This window comes from Salvelinus alpinus, chromosome 16 (assembly GCF_045679555.1).
Source record: "Salvelinus alpinus chromosome 16, SLU_Salpinus.1, whole genome shotgun sequence".
NCBI classification, from domain to species: domain Eukaryota; kingdom Metazoa; phylum Chordata; class Actinopteri; order Salmoniformes; family Salmonidae; genus Salvelinus; species Salvelinus alpinus.
This window is the reverse complement of record NC_092101.1, coordinates 6,519,155-6,537,913: the sequence shown is the minus strand read 5'-3', so window position 1 is coordinate 6,537,913 and position 18,759 is coordinate 6,519,155. Positions and strand designations below refer to the sequence as shown.

Below are 18,759 nucleotides of genomic sequence, written 5' to 3'. Positions count from 1 at the left end.
GTCATACCAGGCGGTGATGCAACCTGTCAAGATTATCTCAATGGTGCCGCTTCACAACTTTTCGATGATCTGAGGGCCCATACCAATTTTTTTCCCGCATCTTGAGAGGGAATAAGCGTTGTTGTGCTCTCTTCACGACTGTGTTGATGTATGTGGATCCTGATAGTTTCTTAGTGATGTGGACACGGAGGAACTTGAAGCTCTCAACTTGTTCAACAGACCGCAAAGAGGTGATGAAGGCTTTTTTTGGTGATATTTTTCAGGTTAATGTACATTTAACTGCTCACAGCCTATAGTATGTGAATGAAAAGGCCCTTCCCGTCTTCATAATTATGTGCTGATAGGTTTCATTATGATAAAGTTAAGAACAGTGCCATAACTACTTAGTCAGATGGCATATTGGACATCTATACAGATGAAAAACTAAATGTATTGGAGTTAATTCATTTAAATTCAATTGTGAGTAGATAAACATGTTAAGTTTTAGGCAAAGAGGCTATGCATAAAGATTTAACAAATTCAAACAGATGGTTTAGTTTATTGTCTTGGTGTAAGCATTGGCAGAAAATAATTGAATTGAGGTGTACAAAGACACAATTAATAATGACATATGTTGATGTAGTTCCATTGATAAATCAAAATGTTGTGTTTTAAACTGGCTTTTTCTGCGTTGTTCAAGCTAGTTTGTTACAGTGAAATTGTGAGGTAATATACACTGCTATCGTAATACAGTTATAAGAGACATCATTCCATTGCTCTGATTTCACCGGCCATATAAAATACACTGAACAAAAATATAGTTTTTGAGCATTTCTCCTTTGCCAAGAAAATCCATCCACCTGGCAGGTGTGGCATATGAAGAAGCTGATTAAACGGCATGATCATTACACAGGTGTACCTTGTGCTGGGAACAATAAAACGCCACTCTAAAATGTGCAGTTTTCTCACACAACACAATGCCACAGATGTCTCAAGTTTTGAGGGAGCATGCAATAAGCATGCTGACTGCAGGAAGGTCCACCAGAGCTGTTACCAGAGTTGAATGTTAATTTCTCTACCATAAGCCACCTCCAATGTCGTTTTAGAGAATTTGGTCCAACCGGCCTCACAACCGCAGACCATGTGTAACCACACCAGCCCAGGACCTCCACATCCGGCTTCTTCACCTGCAGGATCGTCTGAGACCAGCCACCCGGACAGCTGATGAAACTGAGGAGTATTTCTGTCTGTAATAAATCCCTTTTGTCAGTAAAAACTCATTCTGATTGGCTGGGTCTGGCTCCCCAGTGGGTGGGCCTGGCTGCCAAGTGGGCCTGGCCCACCCATGGCTGCGCCCCTGCCCAGTCATGTGAAATCGATAGATTAGGACCTGATGGATTTATTTCAATTGACTGATTTCCTTATATGAACTGTAACTCAGTAAAATCATTGAATTTGTTGCATGTTCCATTTAAATTTTTCTTCAGTATATATGATGGTTCTGCAATATTCAGCCTCTGTGTGTACACAAATCCCTCGGTATTTAACACACTGCTGTTTTATGACAAACAAACGGGATGATCCTCTGAATGTAATCTGTAGATAATTAGAGTGTGTTCCGCTCCTGATATCTCTGTGCTCCTCAAATGATAAATGCAATTAGAAATCAGAGGAAACACTTGTGGGAGATGGAGATGTTGTCTGAAGTGTTATCAGTGTCAGGAGAAAAGCCAGATGTGCTGAAAGAAATCAAGATGGACAAACTGTTTTGGTACCCTTGCGTCTACTTGATGACGATAATGCCTTGAAAAGAAGTCCTCCAAATAGTCTTTCCAGCTGAAGGCATATTAGATGTGTATGTATACGAAGGATAGTATACCGTCTCTATCATAGTGTGCTGAGCATCGCTATTCATTCATTTCATTGATTCATTTCTACATTGTCATGGTCATCCAAGGGTTCCCATGTGTTTCTATTATATTTTTGGAGGACGATGTCAGCTAACTTTCTGATCACTGCTTTCAACAACCTTAACATGATAATGTTTTAGAGTTCTAAAGATTCCTTATTGCAGTTTTTTGTGGTCAGGTTTGTGTGAATCGTGATGGAGAACAATGATATCAATGGATCTTTTGCAAGCCTTCTTTCTAGGCTATTGGAGATCAAATTGTCTATTGCTGTTGTCAAGAGCTGAGGTTTGTCTTAGACTTTTGTAACGGAACAGCTCAACCTGTGGATATTACCGAGAAGTGAGTCACTGTTGTTTCCACTCACTAATTCTCTGCTGAGCCACTGACCTTCAATTGGGAACCTACAAACTGTCATTTTGAATCATCTCAATCCACTCAGTGTGAGGACACAGTGGGCATCAGATGTGAACGTCTGATTTCAGCTAAACTTGGCATGCTTTGTGCCCATACTTTTAGTTACAGTACTTTCCTCAGCACACTAATAACAGGATTAAGTGGTCGTGTCTTTATTGTTTGCAATATGCATTTAGCATATCAAATATTGATGACCACCATGACGCAATAACACAATCCCCCTGACATAACTTCTTAGTGGAGGAACATTTCCACTGGAGTGTCATGGTTGCCCTCTATTACATGAACTTCAGTCAATTTCCATATTGTTACGCTTACCCTTTTCATATACAGACAAAAATATATATATTTTTGACATTCCGATCTATAAAGAAGGCGGTAAAGGGGTAGGGGGGTAAAACAAATACATGGTATATTAAAACCCACCTCAAGGCCTAATCATAAAACAGTATTTCCGCAGACCCTGTAACCAAAAAACAGGTACGGGGGTCATAAAATGAATCTTGGATTTTATGCAGGTAAATTCATAAACACTCTTATTGTTCAAGATCTCCCTAACAACACCCCCCACTCCTCCAAAACAGGGCAAATGCAACGTTTGGTCATATTATGACTGTTTGTGCCGTCATTCTGTTACAAAACTTTGCATCTGCACTGTTCTTCAAGCAATTTGACATGTTGTGTGAACTAAAACAGCATAAAACTGGGGGTATCACAAAGCATGAACATATTAATTTACCAGCTACAGTAATTTTGAGAAACATTGATAAATAGTTTGGCCAATGTTTTGATCAAATTAACCAGTTATGCACCTTTGATAAGCAGCTAGCTATGCCAATGTCAAGTCTTTTTATACTAATATCTGGCTAACTCGGAAATATGAAGTTATTTCAGAATGAAAGTTAACTGGATAGCGCATCACTCTTTGTGATATTACGTTATCTAGCTATTCCCAGTTCGATAATGGGTTTTCACTTATTGCATCTGCATGCTTGTTGTCTTCTCACTGCTGCACTCGTTCGTTCATGAGCTGGCTGCTCATTCTAAATAGTATAATCTGATCTGTTTAAAACAGTGGCAGCATGTGCAGCGGTGATCATTCTTCTTTCTTTTTTTTTTTTACATGCAAAAGTAAAATCGGTGTATTTATGCGGTTGTTCAAGTACAGAGATGGCTTTCTATACAGTGCCTTCAAACGTATTCACACCCCTTGACTTATTCCACATTTTGTTGTGTTACAACCTGAATACGAAATGGATTTAAAAAAAAATTCTCTCACCCATCTACACATAATACTCCCATAATGGCAAAGTGAAAACATGTTTTTAGAAAAATGTGCACATTAAAATTGAAAATCAAATACAGAAAAAAATCTAATTTACATAAGTATTCACACCCGAGTCAATGCTTTGTAGAAGCACCTTTGGCAGCAATTACATCTGTGAGTCTTTCTAGTTAAGTCTCTAAGGGCTTTCCACACCTGGATTTTGCAACATTTGCCCATTATTCTTTTCAAAATTCTTCAAGCTTTGTCAAATTGGTTATGGATCATTACCTAAACAACCATTTTCAGGTCTTGCCATAGATTTAAGTAAAAACTGTAAACAAGGCTGTAACGATGTGCGCTGTGAGTCGGTAAGCAAGTTCAGGAAGTGAGTGTTTTAATAAATAAACACAACAAAATTCAAAATAAGAAACACAAACAACGCACAGACATGACACAGGAACAGAAACAATAATGCCTGGGGAAGGAACCAAAGGGAGTGACATACAGTGGGGAGAACAAGTATTTGATACACTGCTGATTTTGCAGGTTTTCCTACTTACAAAGCATGTAGAGGTCTGTAATTTTTATCATAGGTACACTTCAACTGTGAGAGACGGAATCTAAAACAAAAATCCTGAAAATCACATTGTATGATTTTTAAGTAATTAATTTACATTTTATTGCATGACATAAGTATTTGATCACCTACCAACCAGTAAGAATTCCGGCTCTCAAAGACCTGTTAGTTTTTCTTTAAGAAGCCCTCCTGTTCTCCACTCATTACCTGTATTAACTGCACCTGTTTGAACTCGTTACCTGTATAAAAGACACTTTTCCACACACCCAATCAAACAGACTCCAACCTCTCCACAATGGCCAAGACCAGAGAGCTGTGTAAGGACATCAGGGATAAAATTGTAGACCTGCACAAGGCTGGGATGGGCTACAAGACAATAGGCAAGCAACTTGGTGAGAAGGCAACAACTGTTGGCGCAATTATTAGAAAATGGAAGAAGTTCAAGATGACGGTCAATCACCCTCGGTCTGGGGCTCCATGCAAGATCTCACCTCATGGGGCATCAATGATCATGAGGAAGGTGAGGGATCAGCCCAGAACTACACGGCAGGACCTGGTCAATGACCTGAAGAGAGCTGGGACCACAGTCTCAAAGAAAACCATTAGTAACACACTACGCCGTCATGGATTAAAATCCTGCAGCGCACGCAAGATCCCCCTGCTCAAGCCAGCGCATGTCCAGGCCTGTCTGAAGTTTGCTAATGACCATCTGGATGATCCAGAGGAGGAATGGGAGAAGGTCATGTGGTCTGATGAGACAAAAATAGAGCTTTTCGGTCTAAACTCCACTCGCCGTGTTTGGAGGAAGAAGAAGGATGAGTACAACCCCAAGAACACCATCCCAACCGTGAAGCATGGAGGTGGAAACATCATTCTTTGGGGATGCTTTTCAGCAAAGGGGACAGGACGACTGCACCGTATTGAGGGGAGGATGGATGGGGCCATGTATCGCGAGATCTTGGCCAACAACCTCCTTCCCTCAGTAAGAGCATTGAAGATGGGTCGTGGCTGGGTCTTCCAGCATGACAACGACCCGAAACACACAGCCAGGGCAACTAAGGAGTGGCTCCGTAAGAAGCATCTCAAGGTCCTGGAGTGGCCTAGCCAGTCTCCAGACCTGAACCCAATAGAAAATCTTTGGAGGGAGCTGAAAGTCCGTATTGCCCAGCGACAGCCCCGAAACCTGAAGGATCTGGAGAAGGTCTGTATGGAGGAGTGGGCCAAAATCGCTGCTGCAGTGTGTGCAAACCTGGTCAAGAACTACAGGAAACGTATGATCTCTGTAATTGCAAACAAAGGTTTCTGTACCAAATATTAAGTTCTACTTTTCTGATGTATCAAATACTTATGTCATGCAATAAAATGCTAATTAATTACTTAAAAATTATACAATGTGATTTTCTGGGTTTTTGTTTTAGATTCCGTCTCTCACAGTTGAAGTGTACCTATGATAAAAATTGCAGACCTCTACATGCTTTGTAAGTAGGAAAACCTGCAAAATCGGCAGTGTATCCAATACTTGTTCTCCCCACTGTATATAGGGAAGGTAATCAGGGAAGTGATGGAGTCCAGGTGAGTCTGATGACGCGCAGGTGTGCGTAATGATGGTGACAGGTGTGTGCCATAACGAGCAGCCTGGTGACCTACAGGCCGGAGAGGGAGCACACGTGACACGGGCACTCACGTGACAGGAACATTCACTGTCTTCTAGGTATGCAACTTCAGTGTGGATTTGGCCTTGTGTTTTAGGTTATTGTCCTGCCGTAAGGTGAATTTCAAATCAAATCAAATTGTATTTGTCACATGCGCCGAATACAACAGGTTACACCTTACAGTGAATGCTTACTTACAAGCCCTTAATCAACAATGTAGTTAAGATAAAATAAGTGTTAAGTAAAAAATAGATAAGTAAAAAATAAAAGTAACAAATAAAGTAAAGTAAAATAACAGTAGCGAGGCTATATACAGGGGGTAACGGTACAGAGTCAATGTGCGGGGGCATCGGATAGTCGAGGTAATTGAGGTAATATGTAGGTAGAGTTAAAGTGACTATGCATAGATAATAAACAGAGAGTAGCAGCAGTGTAAAAGAGGGGGGGGGGGGGGCAATGCAAATAGTCTGGGTAGCCATTTGATTAGCCGTTCAGGAGTCTTATGGCTTGGGGGTAGAAACTGTTGAGAAGCCTTTTGGACCTAGACGTGGTGATCCGGTACCGCTTGCCATGCGGTAGCAGAGAGAACAGTCTATGACTAGGGTGGCTGGAGTCTTTGACAATTTTTAGGGCCTTCCTCTGACACAGCCTGGTATATAGGTCCTGGATGGCAGGAAGCTTGGCTCCAGAGATGTACTGGGCCATACCTTCTGTAGTGCCTTGCGGTCGGAGGCCGAGCAGTTGCCATACCAGGCAGTGATGCAACCAGTCAGGATGCTCTCGATGGTGCAGCTGTAGAACCTTTTGAGGATCTGAGGACCCATGCCAATTCTTTTCAGTCCCCTGAGGGGGAATAGGCTTTGTCGTGCCCTCTTCATGATTGTCTTGGTGTGTTTGGACCATGATAGTTTGTTGGTAATGTTGTGACGTGACTATCATTAATGTGCTATTTATCGAATAATTACCTACTACGTTTAATTATTACTTGATTCAATTAATGTAACTCATTAGGAATTTGGGCACCACTGGTAAAAGTTTGTTTAATGAGTTACTGTTTCCCGAATTAACTCAAGAATATATCGATATCCTACCAGTCATTATTTTGTAATTTCTTCATATCAGTCTCATTCTGAATGTCGTAGACTCCGTAAATCTGCACAAACCCGGGTCTCAATGATAATTCCGTACCACACAAATTGAGTTGATTATTTATTTACTAACAAGCTAAATGATAACAGATGTACATACACACGGAATAGGTTATTGATTAGAAATTGATGAGAGAGAGAGACACTTGGATACATTTGTAAGCTACGCTTCGTTTAGCCCTAATACCTTACCCCGAACTGCCGCCCTTACGGGTAAGAAGTAATGCATGTATTTACGTGTTGAAGGTCTTCGTCGGGTATCTCTGTTGGGCCCAGGCCTTCGTGGGCCGGGTTCCGCTTGGTGATAAGGGTCCGAGGCCTTGTTCTTTGGATGGCCCTCTCCTTTGTTCTCGGGTGTAAGTCTCTGATTGTCCACAAGATATCACACTGTCCATCTTAGTGGTCTGTTTACTTGCACTCATTCTGGAAGAGTGGTCTCCTGAGGATGGCTAATCAGCCGTGTCGATGATCCCAGAGTGGTGATGAAAGCCATGTAGACGAACAATGATTTGAAGAGAATAACTGGAAGGTCCTGCTTAAATTCACCTTCTTAGATACAGTACTGAGAACAGCTACTCAACCGTAGCATTGATTGTTAAGAGGTTCCTTTGTCTTCTTCAACCTCATCTGCGTTGCAGGGTTGTGACTAATCGTAGACCTCAGCTATAGCTCTTGGTCATCCTAGTCTGATATGTTAAATCTTAACTCAAATGCTTCATACCCTCGGGTAAAAAGGGGGTGTTTACGTCATGCTGACATGCTCTCTGGGTTCCCTGGCGTGTGTCTAGATACGAGGCAAGGTATCACAATTTACTATGATCTCGTTAGAGAACTAAACTCACAATCTTATCATCACAAAAACATTCTCTTTACACTGGATATTTTCTATATAACGTAAAGTATGTAAACATGATATACACGTTGTGAAAACCCTTAAAGTTACAATGTTTTCATTATAACGTCTTCATTTAACTTTTAATGACATCACAAAATGGACATTCATCTTTCACATTCCATTTCTCATCATTGCCAACATTCGGAGGATGAGATATATTGTCCTGGTGCCCATTGTTTGATGTTGAAGTTCTTGGGCAGTAAACTCTTCACAAGGCACACAGACATTCGGATCACCCAAATTAGATACAAAAAGGAATCGTCTGCTGCCTATAGTTTACGATCGAGTGAGTTGTCATAAAACCCTCCCCTGCGGGACAGAGAGAGAGCACTGTAGAGCTGATCCACTGTAACCTGATCCTTTGGATCCTCACAGTAGTGGTATGACAATGATGTGGACACCAAGGATCTTGAAGCTTTCAACCTGCTCCACTACATCCCCATCGATGTGAATGGGGGCGTGCCACAATCACCTCCATGTCTTGATCACGTTGAGGGAGAGGTTGCTGTCCTGGCACCACACGGCCAGGTCTCTGACCTCCTCCCTATAGGCCGTCTCATCATTGTTGGTGATCAGGCCTACCAATGTTATGTCATCAGCAAACTTAATGGGGGTGTTGGAGTCGTGCCTGGCCATGCAGTCATGAGTGAACAGGGAGTACAGGAGGGGACTGAGCACACACCCCTGAGGGGCCCCCATGTAGAGGATCTGCATGGCATGGCAGATGTGTTGTTACCTACCCTGTGTTTAGTCCTAGGGTCCTTAGCTTAATGATGAGCTTTGAGGGCACTATGATGTTGAACGCTGAGCTGTAGTCAATGAATAGCATTTTCACATAGGTGTTCCTTTTGTCCTGGTGGGAAAGGGCAGTGTGGAATGCAATAGAGATTGCATCATCTGTGGATCTGCTGGGGCGGTATGCAAATTGGAGTGGGTCTAGGGTTTCTGGGATAATGGTGTTGATGTGAGCCATGACCAGCCTTTCAAAGCACTTCATGGCTACAGACATGAGTGCTAAGAGTCGGTAGTCATTTAGGCAGGTTACCTTAGTGGTCTTGGGCACAGGAACTATGGTGGTCTGCTTGAAACATGTTGGTATTACAGACTTGAGTCAGTGAAAGGTTGAAAAAGTCAGTGAAGACACTTGCCAGTTGGTCAGCGCATGCTCAGAGTACACGTCCTGGTTATCCGTCTGGCCCTGCGGCCTTGTGAATGTTGACCTGTTTACATCGGCTACGGACAGCTTGATCACACAGTCGTCCGGAACAGCTGATGCTCTCATGCATGTTTCAGTGTTACTTGCCTCAAAGTGAGCATAGACAAAATTCAGCTCATCTGGTAGGCTTGTGTCACTGGGCAGCTCGCGGCTGTGCTTCCCTTTGTAGTCTGTAATAGTTTGCAAGCCCTGCCACATCCGACGAGCGTCAGAGCCGGTGTAGTACGTTTCGATCTTAGTCCTGTATTGATGCTTTGCCTGTTTGATGGTTCGTTGGAGGGCATAGTGGGATTTCTTATAAGCTTCCGTGTTAGAGTCCCACTCCTTGAAAGCAGCAGCTCTACCCTTTAGCGCAGTGCGGATGTTGCCTGTAATCCATGGCTTCTGGTTGGGGTATGTACATACAGTCACTGTGGGGACGACATCATCAATGTACTTATTGATGAAGCCAGTGATTGATTTGGTTTACTCCTCAATGCCATCGGAAGAATCCCGGAACATATTCCAGTCTGTGCTAGCAAAACAGTCCTGTAGCTTAGCGTTTGCTTCATCTGACCACTTTTTTATTGACCGAGTCACTGGTGCTTTTCTGCTTTAGTTTTTGCTCGTAAGCCGGAATCAGGAGGATAGAATTATGGTCAGATTTGCCAAATGGAGGTTGAGGGAGAGCTTTGTACATGTCTCTGTGTGTGGAGTAAAGGTGGTCTATAGTTTTTTCCCCCTCTGGTTCACATTAACATGCTGGTAGAAATTAGTCAAAATGGATTGAAGTTTCCCTGCATTAAAGTCCCCGGCCACTAGGAACGCCGCCTCTGGATGAGTGTATTCCTGTTTGCTTATGGCCGTATACAGCTCATTGAGTGTGGTCCTAGTGCCAGCATCGGTTTGTGGTGGTAAATAAACAGTTACGAAGAATATAGATGAAAACTGTCTTGGTAAATAGTGTGGTCTACAGCTTGTTATGAGATACTCTACCTCAGGCGAGCAAAACCTCAAGACTTCCTTACATTTTGTGCACCAGCTGTTGTTTACAAATATACACAGACCGCCACCCCTTGTCTTACCGGAGGCAGCTGTTCTATCCTGCCGAAAAAGCGTAAAACCCACCAGCTGTATGTTTTTCATGTCGTTGTTCAGCCATACATAAGATATTACAGTTTTTAATATCCCGTTGGTTGGATATACGTGCTCGTAGTTCTATTTTATTATCCAATGATTGTACATTGGCTAATTGGACCGATGGTAAAGACAAATTACCCACTCGCCGTCGGATCCTTACAAGGCACCCAGACCTACGTCCCCTATATCTCTGTCTCTTTCTTCTGTGAAACATAATGCTTTGTATACAGGACAAAAATTTAAACGCTTTGCCACATTTTTTGCAGTATTACTTTCGTGCCTTGTTGCAAACAGGATACAGGCTTTCTTCTTTTCATTCTGCCTATTAGGTTAGTGTTGAGGAGTAACTAAAATGTTGTTGATCCATCCTCAGTTTTCTCCTATCACAACTATTGAACTACTTTTTACCCCCTTTTCTCCCAAATTTCATGATATCCAATTGGTAGTTACAGTCTTGCCCCATCGCGGCAACTCCTGTACAAACTCGGGAGAGGCGAAGGTCGAGAGCTATGCGTCCTCCGAAACACGACCACGCCCAAGCCACACTACTTCTTGACACACTGCTCGCACCAATGTGTTGGAGGAAACACCGTACAGCTGGCGACCGAAGTTAGCATGCATGCGCCCAGCCGTCACAAGGAGTCGTTAGAGTGCGATGGGACAAGGACATCCCAGCCGGCCAAACCCTCCCCTAACCCAGACGACGCTGGGCCAATCGCCTCATGGGTCTCCCTGTGGCGGCTGGCTGTGACATAGCCCGGGATCAAACCTGGATCTGTAGTGATGTCACCGTTGGCCTCGAGGTGAAATCCCTGAGCGGTTTCTTTCCTCTCCGGCAAGTGAATTAGGAAGGAAGCCTGTATCTTTGTAGTGACTGGGTGTATTGATACACCATCCAAAGTGTAATTTATAACTTCACTATGCTCAAAGGAATATTCCATGTCTGTTTTTTGTTGTTTTACCCATCTACCAATAGCTGTGCATCTTTACGAGGCATTAGAAAACCTCCCTGGTCGTTTCGGTTCGATCTGTAATGAAATGAAATGTAATGCTCGACTGAGGGACCTTACAGATAATTTTATGTGCGGGGCACAGAGAAGGTAATCATTCAAAAATCATATTAAACACTATTATTGCACACAGAGTGAGTCCATGCTGTGACTGGTTAAGCAAACATTTACTCCTGAACTTATTTAGGCTTGCCATAGCAAAGGGGTTGAATACCTATTGACTAAATGTTTTATTAATTTGTAAACATTTTTAAAAAACATATACTGAACAAAAATATGAATGCAACATGCAACAATTTCAAAGATTTTACTGAGTTACAGTTCATATAAGGAAATCAGTCAATTGAAATAAATTCATTAGGCCCTAATCTATGGATTTCACAGGACTAGGCATAGGCCCACCCACTGTGGAGCCAGGCACAGTCATCAGAATTATTTCCCCCCCACAAAAGGGCTCTATTACAGACAGAAATACTTTCATCAGCTGTCTCGGCTGGCGTGGTTACACGTGGTCTGCAGGTGTGAGGCCGGTTGGACGTACCGCCAAATTCTCTAAAACGACGTTGGAGTTGCTTATGGTAGAGAAATGAACATTAAATGATCTGTCAACAGCTCTAGTCGACATTCCTACAGTCAGCGTGCCAATTGCATGCGCCCTCAAAACTGAAGACATCTATGACATTTGTTGGGTGACAAAAATGTACGTTTTAGAGTGGCCTTTTATTGTCCCCAGCACCTGTGTGATGATCATGCTGTTTAATCAGCTTCTTGACATGCCACACCTGCCAGGTGGATGGATTATCTCGGCAAAGGAGAAATGCTCATTAACAGGGATGTAAACAAATTTGTGCCAATTTTATTTTGACAAATACGCTTTCTGTGCGTGTGGAAAATGCCTGGGATATTTTATTTCAGCTCATGAAACATGGGACCAACACTCTACATGTTGCGTTTATATATTTGTTCAGTATAATTCCACTTCGACATTATGGGGTATTGCGTGTAGGCCAGTGACAAAAAACTCAATTTAATCAATTTTAAATTCCGGCTGTAACACAACAACATTTGGAAAACGTCAAGTGGTGTGAATACTTTCTGAAGGGGCTGTAGATAATCTCCAATACAGATGGTCATACTATCTGTTGATAAGCAACTGGCTACTAAGGTTAGGGTTAGGTTTAGGGTTAGGATACGGGTTAAGGTTAGGGCTAGGTTTAGGTTTAGTGAAGGCACTGTAGATAATCTACAATACAGATGGTCATACTATCTGTTGATAAGCAACTGGCTACTAAGGTTAGGGTTAGGATTAGGGTTAGGATACGGGTTAAGGTTAGGGCTAGGTTTAGGTTTAGTGAAGGCACTGTAGATAATCTACAATACAGATGGTCATACTATCTGTTGATAAGCAACTGGCTACTAAGGTTAGGGTTAGGATTAGGGTTAGGATACGGGTTAAGGTTAGGGCTAGGTTTAGGTTTAGTGAAGGCACTGTAGATAATCTACAATACAGATGGTCATACTATCTGTTGATAAGCAACTGGCTACTAAGGTTAGGGTTAGGATTAGGGTTAGGATACGGGTTAAGGTTAGGGCTAGGTTTAGGTTTAGTGAAGGCACTGTAGATAATCTACAATACAGATGGTCATACTATCTGTTGATAAGCAACTGGCTACTAAGGTTAGGGTTAGGTTTAGGGTTAGGATACGGGTTAAGGTTAGGGCTAGGTTTAGGTTTAGTGAAGGCACTGTAGATAATCTACAATACAGATGGTCATACTATCTGTTGATAAGCAACTGGCTACTAAGGTTAGGGTTAGGTTTAGGGTTAGGATACGGGTTAAGGTTAGGGTTAGGTTTAGGTTTAGTGAAGGCACTGTATCTTAAAGAAACGATCGCTAGTTTGAAAACTTGGCCTCATATTTCTGTCATGCTGCTTTGTTCAAAACTCCAACCATCCTGCGCCCCGGGTATACAGCCAATCAGCGGCCACAGAGATGTATGGTATAACTTTGCAATCATTGGTTTCCATTTGGCATGCATTTTAAAGTTATAAAACCTGAGTCTCAGCATTCTGTTACCATTCTGTTACCTATAAGAACGTGGTAAATAAGGGGCTGTTTGAAAGAGAGTCATGTAAACATAGCCTTTGTTTGGTTTTACAGGTTAGCACCCTGTTCTCTGTCTGAAATAGGTTACAGTGTTATGTCATAGTGTTATGAAATGTCAATGACTAATGCATGAAGGTGTGACTGCAGCTCGGGGCTGGGTAGACAGAGAGGAGTGGGAGGTCAGTGGAGGTACCTGCTGTGTTTGAAGTCACTGGGCGGGCAGCTCCATCGCACTTGGTCTCACAGAGGAAGTCGTCGATGGAGGGGCTTAGCAGGGGGCGGCTCTCTTGTTGCTCACTCACCAGCTGCAATTGCAAGCAGACGACACTGCTCAAACTCAGACACAACATGCCCTTTTGACCCTTTTCTTGGAAATGACAACTTGACCCAGACGTTATAACATGTGGTGATGTGTACAAGTGTAGGTCTTTTGAAACAGTGTATTGTTTGCCCCCCCCCCCCCCCCCAACACACCTGCACAGACACACACACACAATCATGACACTCTATTTGACCCAGCCACTCTGATGTCCACTTCATTTGACAGATGTATTTTTTTGTTATGAACTGTATCCACTGTGCACTTTGTAGTGATCCTCTGTGTAAAAAATGTAATTCAAACAAAGTGATGACATGATCTTTTGTGACCCACCATTCCTCCCCATCCCCCCCACCAGTTCATGGGTGTTCTGTTTTTCCCCTGAGGACCCACAGCTCAGTTGAGTGCTAGCTCTGTGAATCCGTCATCTGCCTCTCCCAGTGCCCATTTAGCCAGCCTTGGCAGAGGCGGAGACTTACGGTGTGTGTGTGTGTTTCCCCAAGTGTAATTGCTAAGCCATTAGCAGTTGTTTATCTCCCTTCCCAAACCCATGCTAAAGCTAATCACCTTGCCTGTGAGGCATCCTTGGGCTGTTGCTGTAGGTTTACCAACACTGATGTGGCATAGGTCACATCCCATCCATTATCATTACCCTGAAGTAGTTGTCCCAGGTTTAACTGGCCCATTTGCCATCCTGTGCTCTAGTGACAAAGCAGATTGAAACGATTGATTTGGTTTGATAAAAATGGCCCCACCGTCATTATTGTCTGCTTGTGCCATGTGCACACAATGTGATCAGAGAGGAAACATGACATTTTCCATCCTTGCTCTCCAGAGTTGTGTTTGCAAGCAAAATCTTAATGAAGGCACTAACATTTTTTATTTACAAGCCATGAAGTTACACTTAGAATACGCTTGATATGAAAGGTGCTGCCCGCGGTTTCATGACCCGTCCGTATTTTCTCGAGCTGTGGCTCTAACAATGATGCAACTGTATTTTCTTGGAATTAATAATGTGGCTGGTTATTAGCCACTCAAGCCAAATTGAGAAGAAAAAAAAGTTTGACCCCGCCATTAATTGCTAAATTGGGAAACTGATTACCTGCATCTCAGCATATTTGAGAATTAGTAAAGGTCTTATTCTTCACTTGTCAATTTGGGACAATAGGCTAGCTGACAAGGACGTGGTCCTCCTAACGCAGCGTTTTTTGTACTGTGCGGTATTTCAGAGAAAATTTTATGACGATTACAAGTACTTTTGTAGATCAATAGACAGACACGTTTCTCAGTGCGGACTTTTGTCTCCCTTTCAGAATGACACATACATCTAATTCCTGTAAACTTGTGTGAATAACAGCTCAACTCTGACAAAGATATTCAGTACACAAAATAAATATGAATGTGATTGTCTGTGAATGACTAACTGTGGGAGTGTTCTGGATCTGCAGCAACCTGAAAATGCTGGCCCGGTTTACTTAATGGGAGTTTATTAGTGTTTTATCCTGCACTGAGACTAACTAACTTTGTTTATTTCCAAGAAAGACAGTTTGAAGTTACCTCACTTCACCCTCTGCTGTTGTTGATTTAGTGCAGAGAGAGAAAGAGCTACAGTATTAGCTGTCTTTTTAGGCATGTTATTGAGCTTGAATAATAATCTTGTATCCTATCATTTTGTACTGTACTATGTTGTTTTAAGACAATTTGTACATTATCATAATAGGTTGTCAAACAGTTATGAGGAATGCCAGTGCGAATACATTGTATGTTTGCTTGGGGAGAACAATTTGAGTTCCAAGATACTGGAACTGTAATAGCTAAGTGTTGCATGGAGGCACCTCCAGCCAAAAGTCATGATCGATCGTTTTATGAAGGAATTGAAATCCTTACTTCATTTCACCCTCCAAACCTCAAAGCGTAACATCCTGCTGTATAATCTTCAGCAAAATGGGCCCTTAATGAGAGAAGCAAATCATTTCGGAGGTCTTTTAGGGCCCCTGCCACTTAATTAGATAATTTCCTCTGTATTCAATTACAAAATGTTCCTCACTTCTGGCACAAATATAAAAAGATTGCTGACATTAATGGGAATTATTAAGGGGACAGACCCCAACCGGCTAATGAGAAATGATGGCTTAGAGAAGCACTGAGAGAAGCACTGCAGGGCCTTACAAAAAAAACACGTCAAATTAGCAGCGTGAAATAGCTGTTTTCACATGTTGAGCTTAAATTTCCCACGTGAAACCATATTTTCACATGTATTACATTTAGAGTTGACATTTTAACACCACATTTTCACATGTAAATTCAAATCACATATGAAAATCTAATTTGCAGGTTCACATGTAGGAAAAAACAATTGCAGTTACAGATGTGAAAAATGTCCACATGTGATTGTTTCTCACATGTGAACTTGCGATTCCACATGTAAAAGTTTTTCTGTATGAAAGTCAATGCCTGTTAAAGGGGCAAACAAAACGAAGTCATCAGCAATTGGATGATCTCTAACTACTCAGAGTATCATAGCCAACGACACATTTTCAAACCGCCGCTTCACCCACATAAGTTCTGGCTCTGGCCCAAACCATCGGTTTCTGGAGCAATCAGACAGCTCAGAATGTGTTCACATTCTGTGAAAGTTCGGGGAGGTACTACGAGCCAGACTCATCGAGGAGAAGAAACTAACTCTGTGGGCGTGGTGTAGCTTTTGGCCGTAATCTGGGTAGCCAGGCAAATTATATGTAAGCATTCATTCTTGAAGAATACAAGGTATAAATGCCTCATGAGCTTAGTTCAACTGTCGTACCTCATCAAAACCCGAAATATAAGCTTGTTTTACTCCAACGTTTGTGAACAAAGTAAATGTAAACAACTACCGTGTAGCTTAAAAACAAGGTTACAACTAAAATGGTTATATCATGGATGGTTAATCCTTGCATCCATAGCGTTGTCGTGTCTGTGACTATCATCCAAAAGCGAAGGGAGAGTACATGCTATTAACTGGATTACTGTATCCTCTCAGTCTCTTAACATTAAATTCATGACCAGCAGCAGTAGCACCCTCACGGATTTTCTATTGCATACCATTGTCATTATTGTTGGTCCGTACATACAGTATCTGACTTTATGCTGCACACTGCACAGTGTATTTGCCAGTGCTGCTAGCCTTCGCCTGACTTTATGAGTGACATCTACAGGGTGGTCCTAGGGTGTCCATGACGTAAGCTATGAATCACAGATGAACACATCGTTCTCATTCATAGCGTCCATCATGGAGACCATGGGACCAACCTGTAGTAGTCACTCACACAGTCAAGTGAAGTCTAGTAGCACATGTAAATACACTACGCAGTGTGCACACAATGAATGAAGCCCCTTAAGACCCGAGATACAGTTAGGCCAATGCCGACGAGAGTGATGCATTACAGAGAGACGGTTGTGAAACCCCATGATGTCCACGTGACGATCGCCCATAAAGATAGCTGTTCTTGAATGCCGCCATCTATTTAGCATAAAATAAGACAAATTGCGGTGCCAGGATGCAGACCTAAATCTTGTCTGTAAACAAGCATGCGTCGTGAGGTGGACCATCACTTACTGTTGTTCTGATCAGGAATCGGTTCTGTAACCTGATTTAAGATGTGAATCTCTGTGAGAAATCAATATATGCGCCTTGGTGTTGAATATACTATACATGTGCCCAGGGAGACAGTAACCTTACCTTGGTTCAGGGTCAGCTCTGTCTCTCTTGACCTCTTGGTTGGCCAGTCCAAACAGATTATTGATTTGATGATGACGAAAATAAACACATCCAAAAACAACTAACAGGCAGACCCAAAGTAAAGAATCAAAACCAAACGAAAGGCTTCATGGCCACCAAACCAACCAGCAGCCTCATCGCTCTCCAAGCCAGCACTATGACTGAAGATCACCTTAATTGGCAGCACCTGTGTTCTTTGTCAACCAGGCTCCGCGTTTGGACAAGGTTGCTGCTGCCCCCTGGGGGAATCGAGTGTGGAAGTGGTAGTGAGCTGAAGTGTGCTGCCTGAACTACCTAACCTATTCCCAAACACTAAGTAAGTAGCCTATTGAGACATAAAGACAGTAAAACGTGACATCACTAAGAGCCCTATTTAATGAAAGCTGGTAACTAACTTTCCGGGATATGTATGAAGTGATTGATTCAAGAACATGCTTTCTTACGTATCCCGGAAAGCCTGGTGAGGCATATTAGTTTTGATTGAATGGGGCCCCATACTGAACGTTATGAAGATTTAGCAAGCAAAAAGATCAAGGTCATGGATCTTCAATGATGCTGGTCCGTTATTGATAGAAGACCTTGTGCTATTTGAGTTAATAAAACATCCTTACGAGGGGTCTTCAAAGCACTTACTGTAATTGCCAAAGGGCTAACTCTAAATAATGATCTTGGCTAACCCTTTTTTCATTACATGATAGAGACCTCCATATCTTCCCTGCTAATCATCCTTCGGCCAATGGGGACAGGCAATCCACCCAATATCTGTGGTTTACAGAATCTCAGGAAACTACCAGGTAAAGAGGAAAGGCCAATTATAGTTAATGTCCTGGCTCCAACTGAGACACAAGAGGGGTTGGCCCACACTCGTCCTCCCAAGCCTCTCCCTTTGCATTGAGGTGGATGCTACCATTTCTCAGCACATCCATTTGTACCTTTTTGCTTGCTATCCTGTGCATTGCACATTGCTCCTTTGTTAACAAGTGCTCAAGGGGAAAACTTCCGCTAATTGTGTCACCTGGGCATGACTCCAAGAGCTCTCTTAGATGTTGTTGTCAAGGGAACCCTGAAACGGTTAAACCCATAGGAGTATTGAGGGTGTGTGTGTGTGTGGGGGGGGGGGGGGGGGGGTGAAGATGTGATGTAAGGAGCAGCCCTGCATCATTTTGCTGTAATCTTGGTGAAGAGTGACGTGACAGTCAGCCTTAGGATACTAACAAAGTATATCTTGTTCTTTGTTAGTATTACCACTGATTACCACTGATTTCTCTCTCTCTCTCATTGTTAACTTGGCATCATCCTGCTTACTCCTTTTCAGCAGGTTTCATGTTGATGTCCTAGGGACAGATGCATCCCCCACATCCACTCCCATACCCTATGAACTTGCACAGT

At 42.5% G+C, this 18,759-nt stretch overlaps 1 protein-coding gene across 1 annotated transcript in view; it reads right to left on the bottom strand.

Annotated features, from left to right (window-relative positions):
* Window positions 1-18,759, bottom strand: part of LOC139540694 (PEX5-related protein-like) — a 182,036-nt gene that overhangs the window by 71,829 nt on the left and 91,448 nt on the right. The window contains exon 3 of the mRNA XM_071344561.1: window positions 13,488-13,599. Coding sequence (XP_071200662.1) covers window positions 13,488-13,599 — 112 coding nt within the window. The remainder of the gene's footprint in view (window positions 1-13,487; window positions 13,600-18,759) is intronic.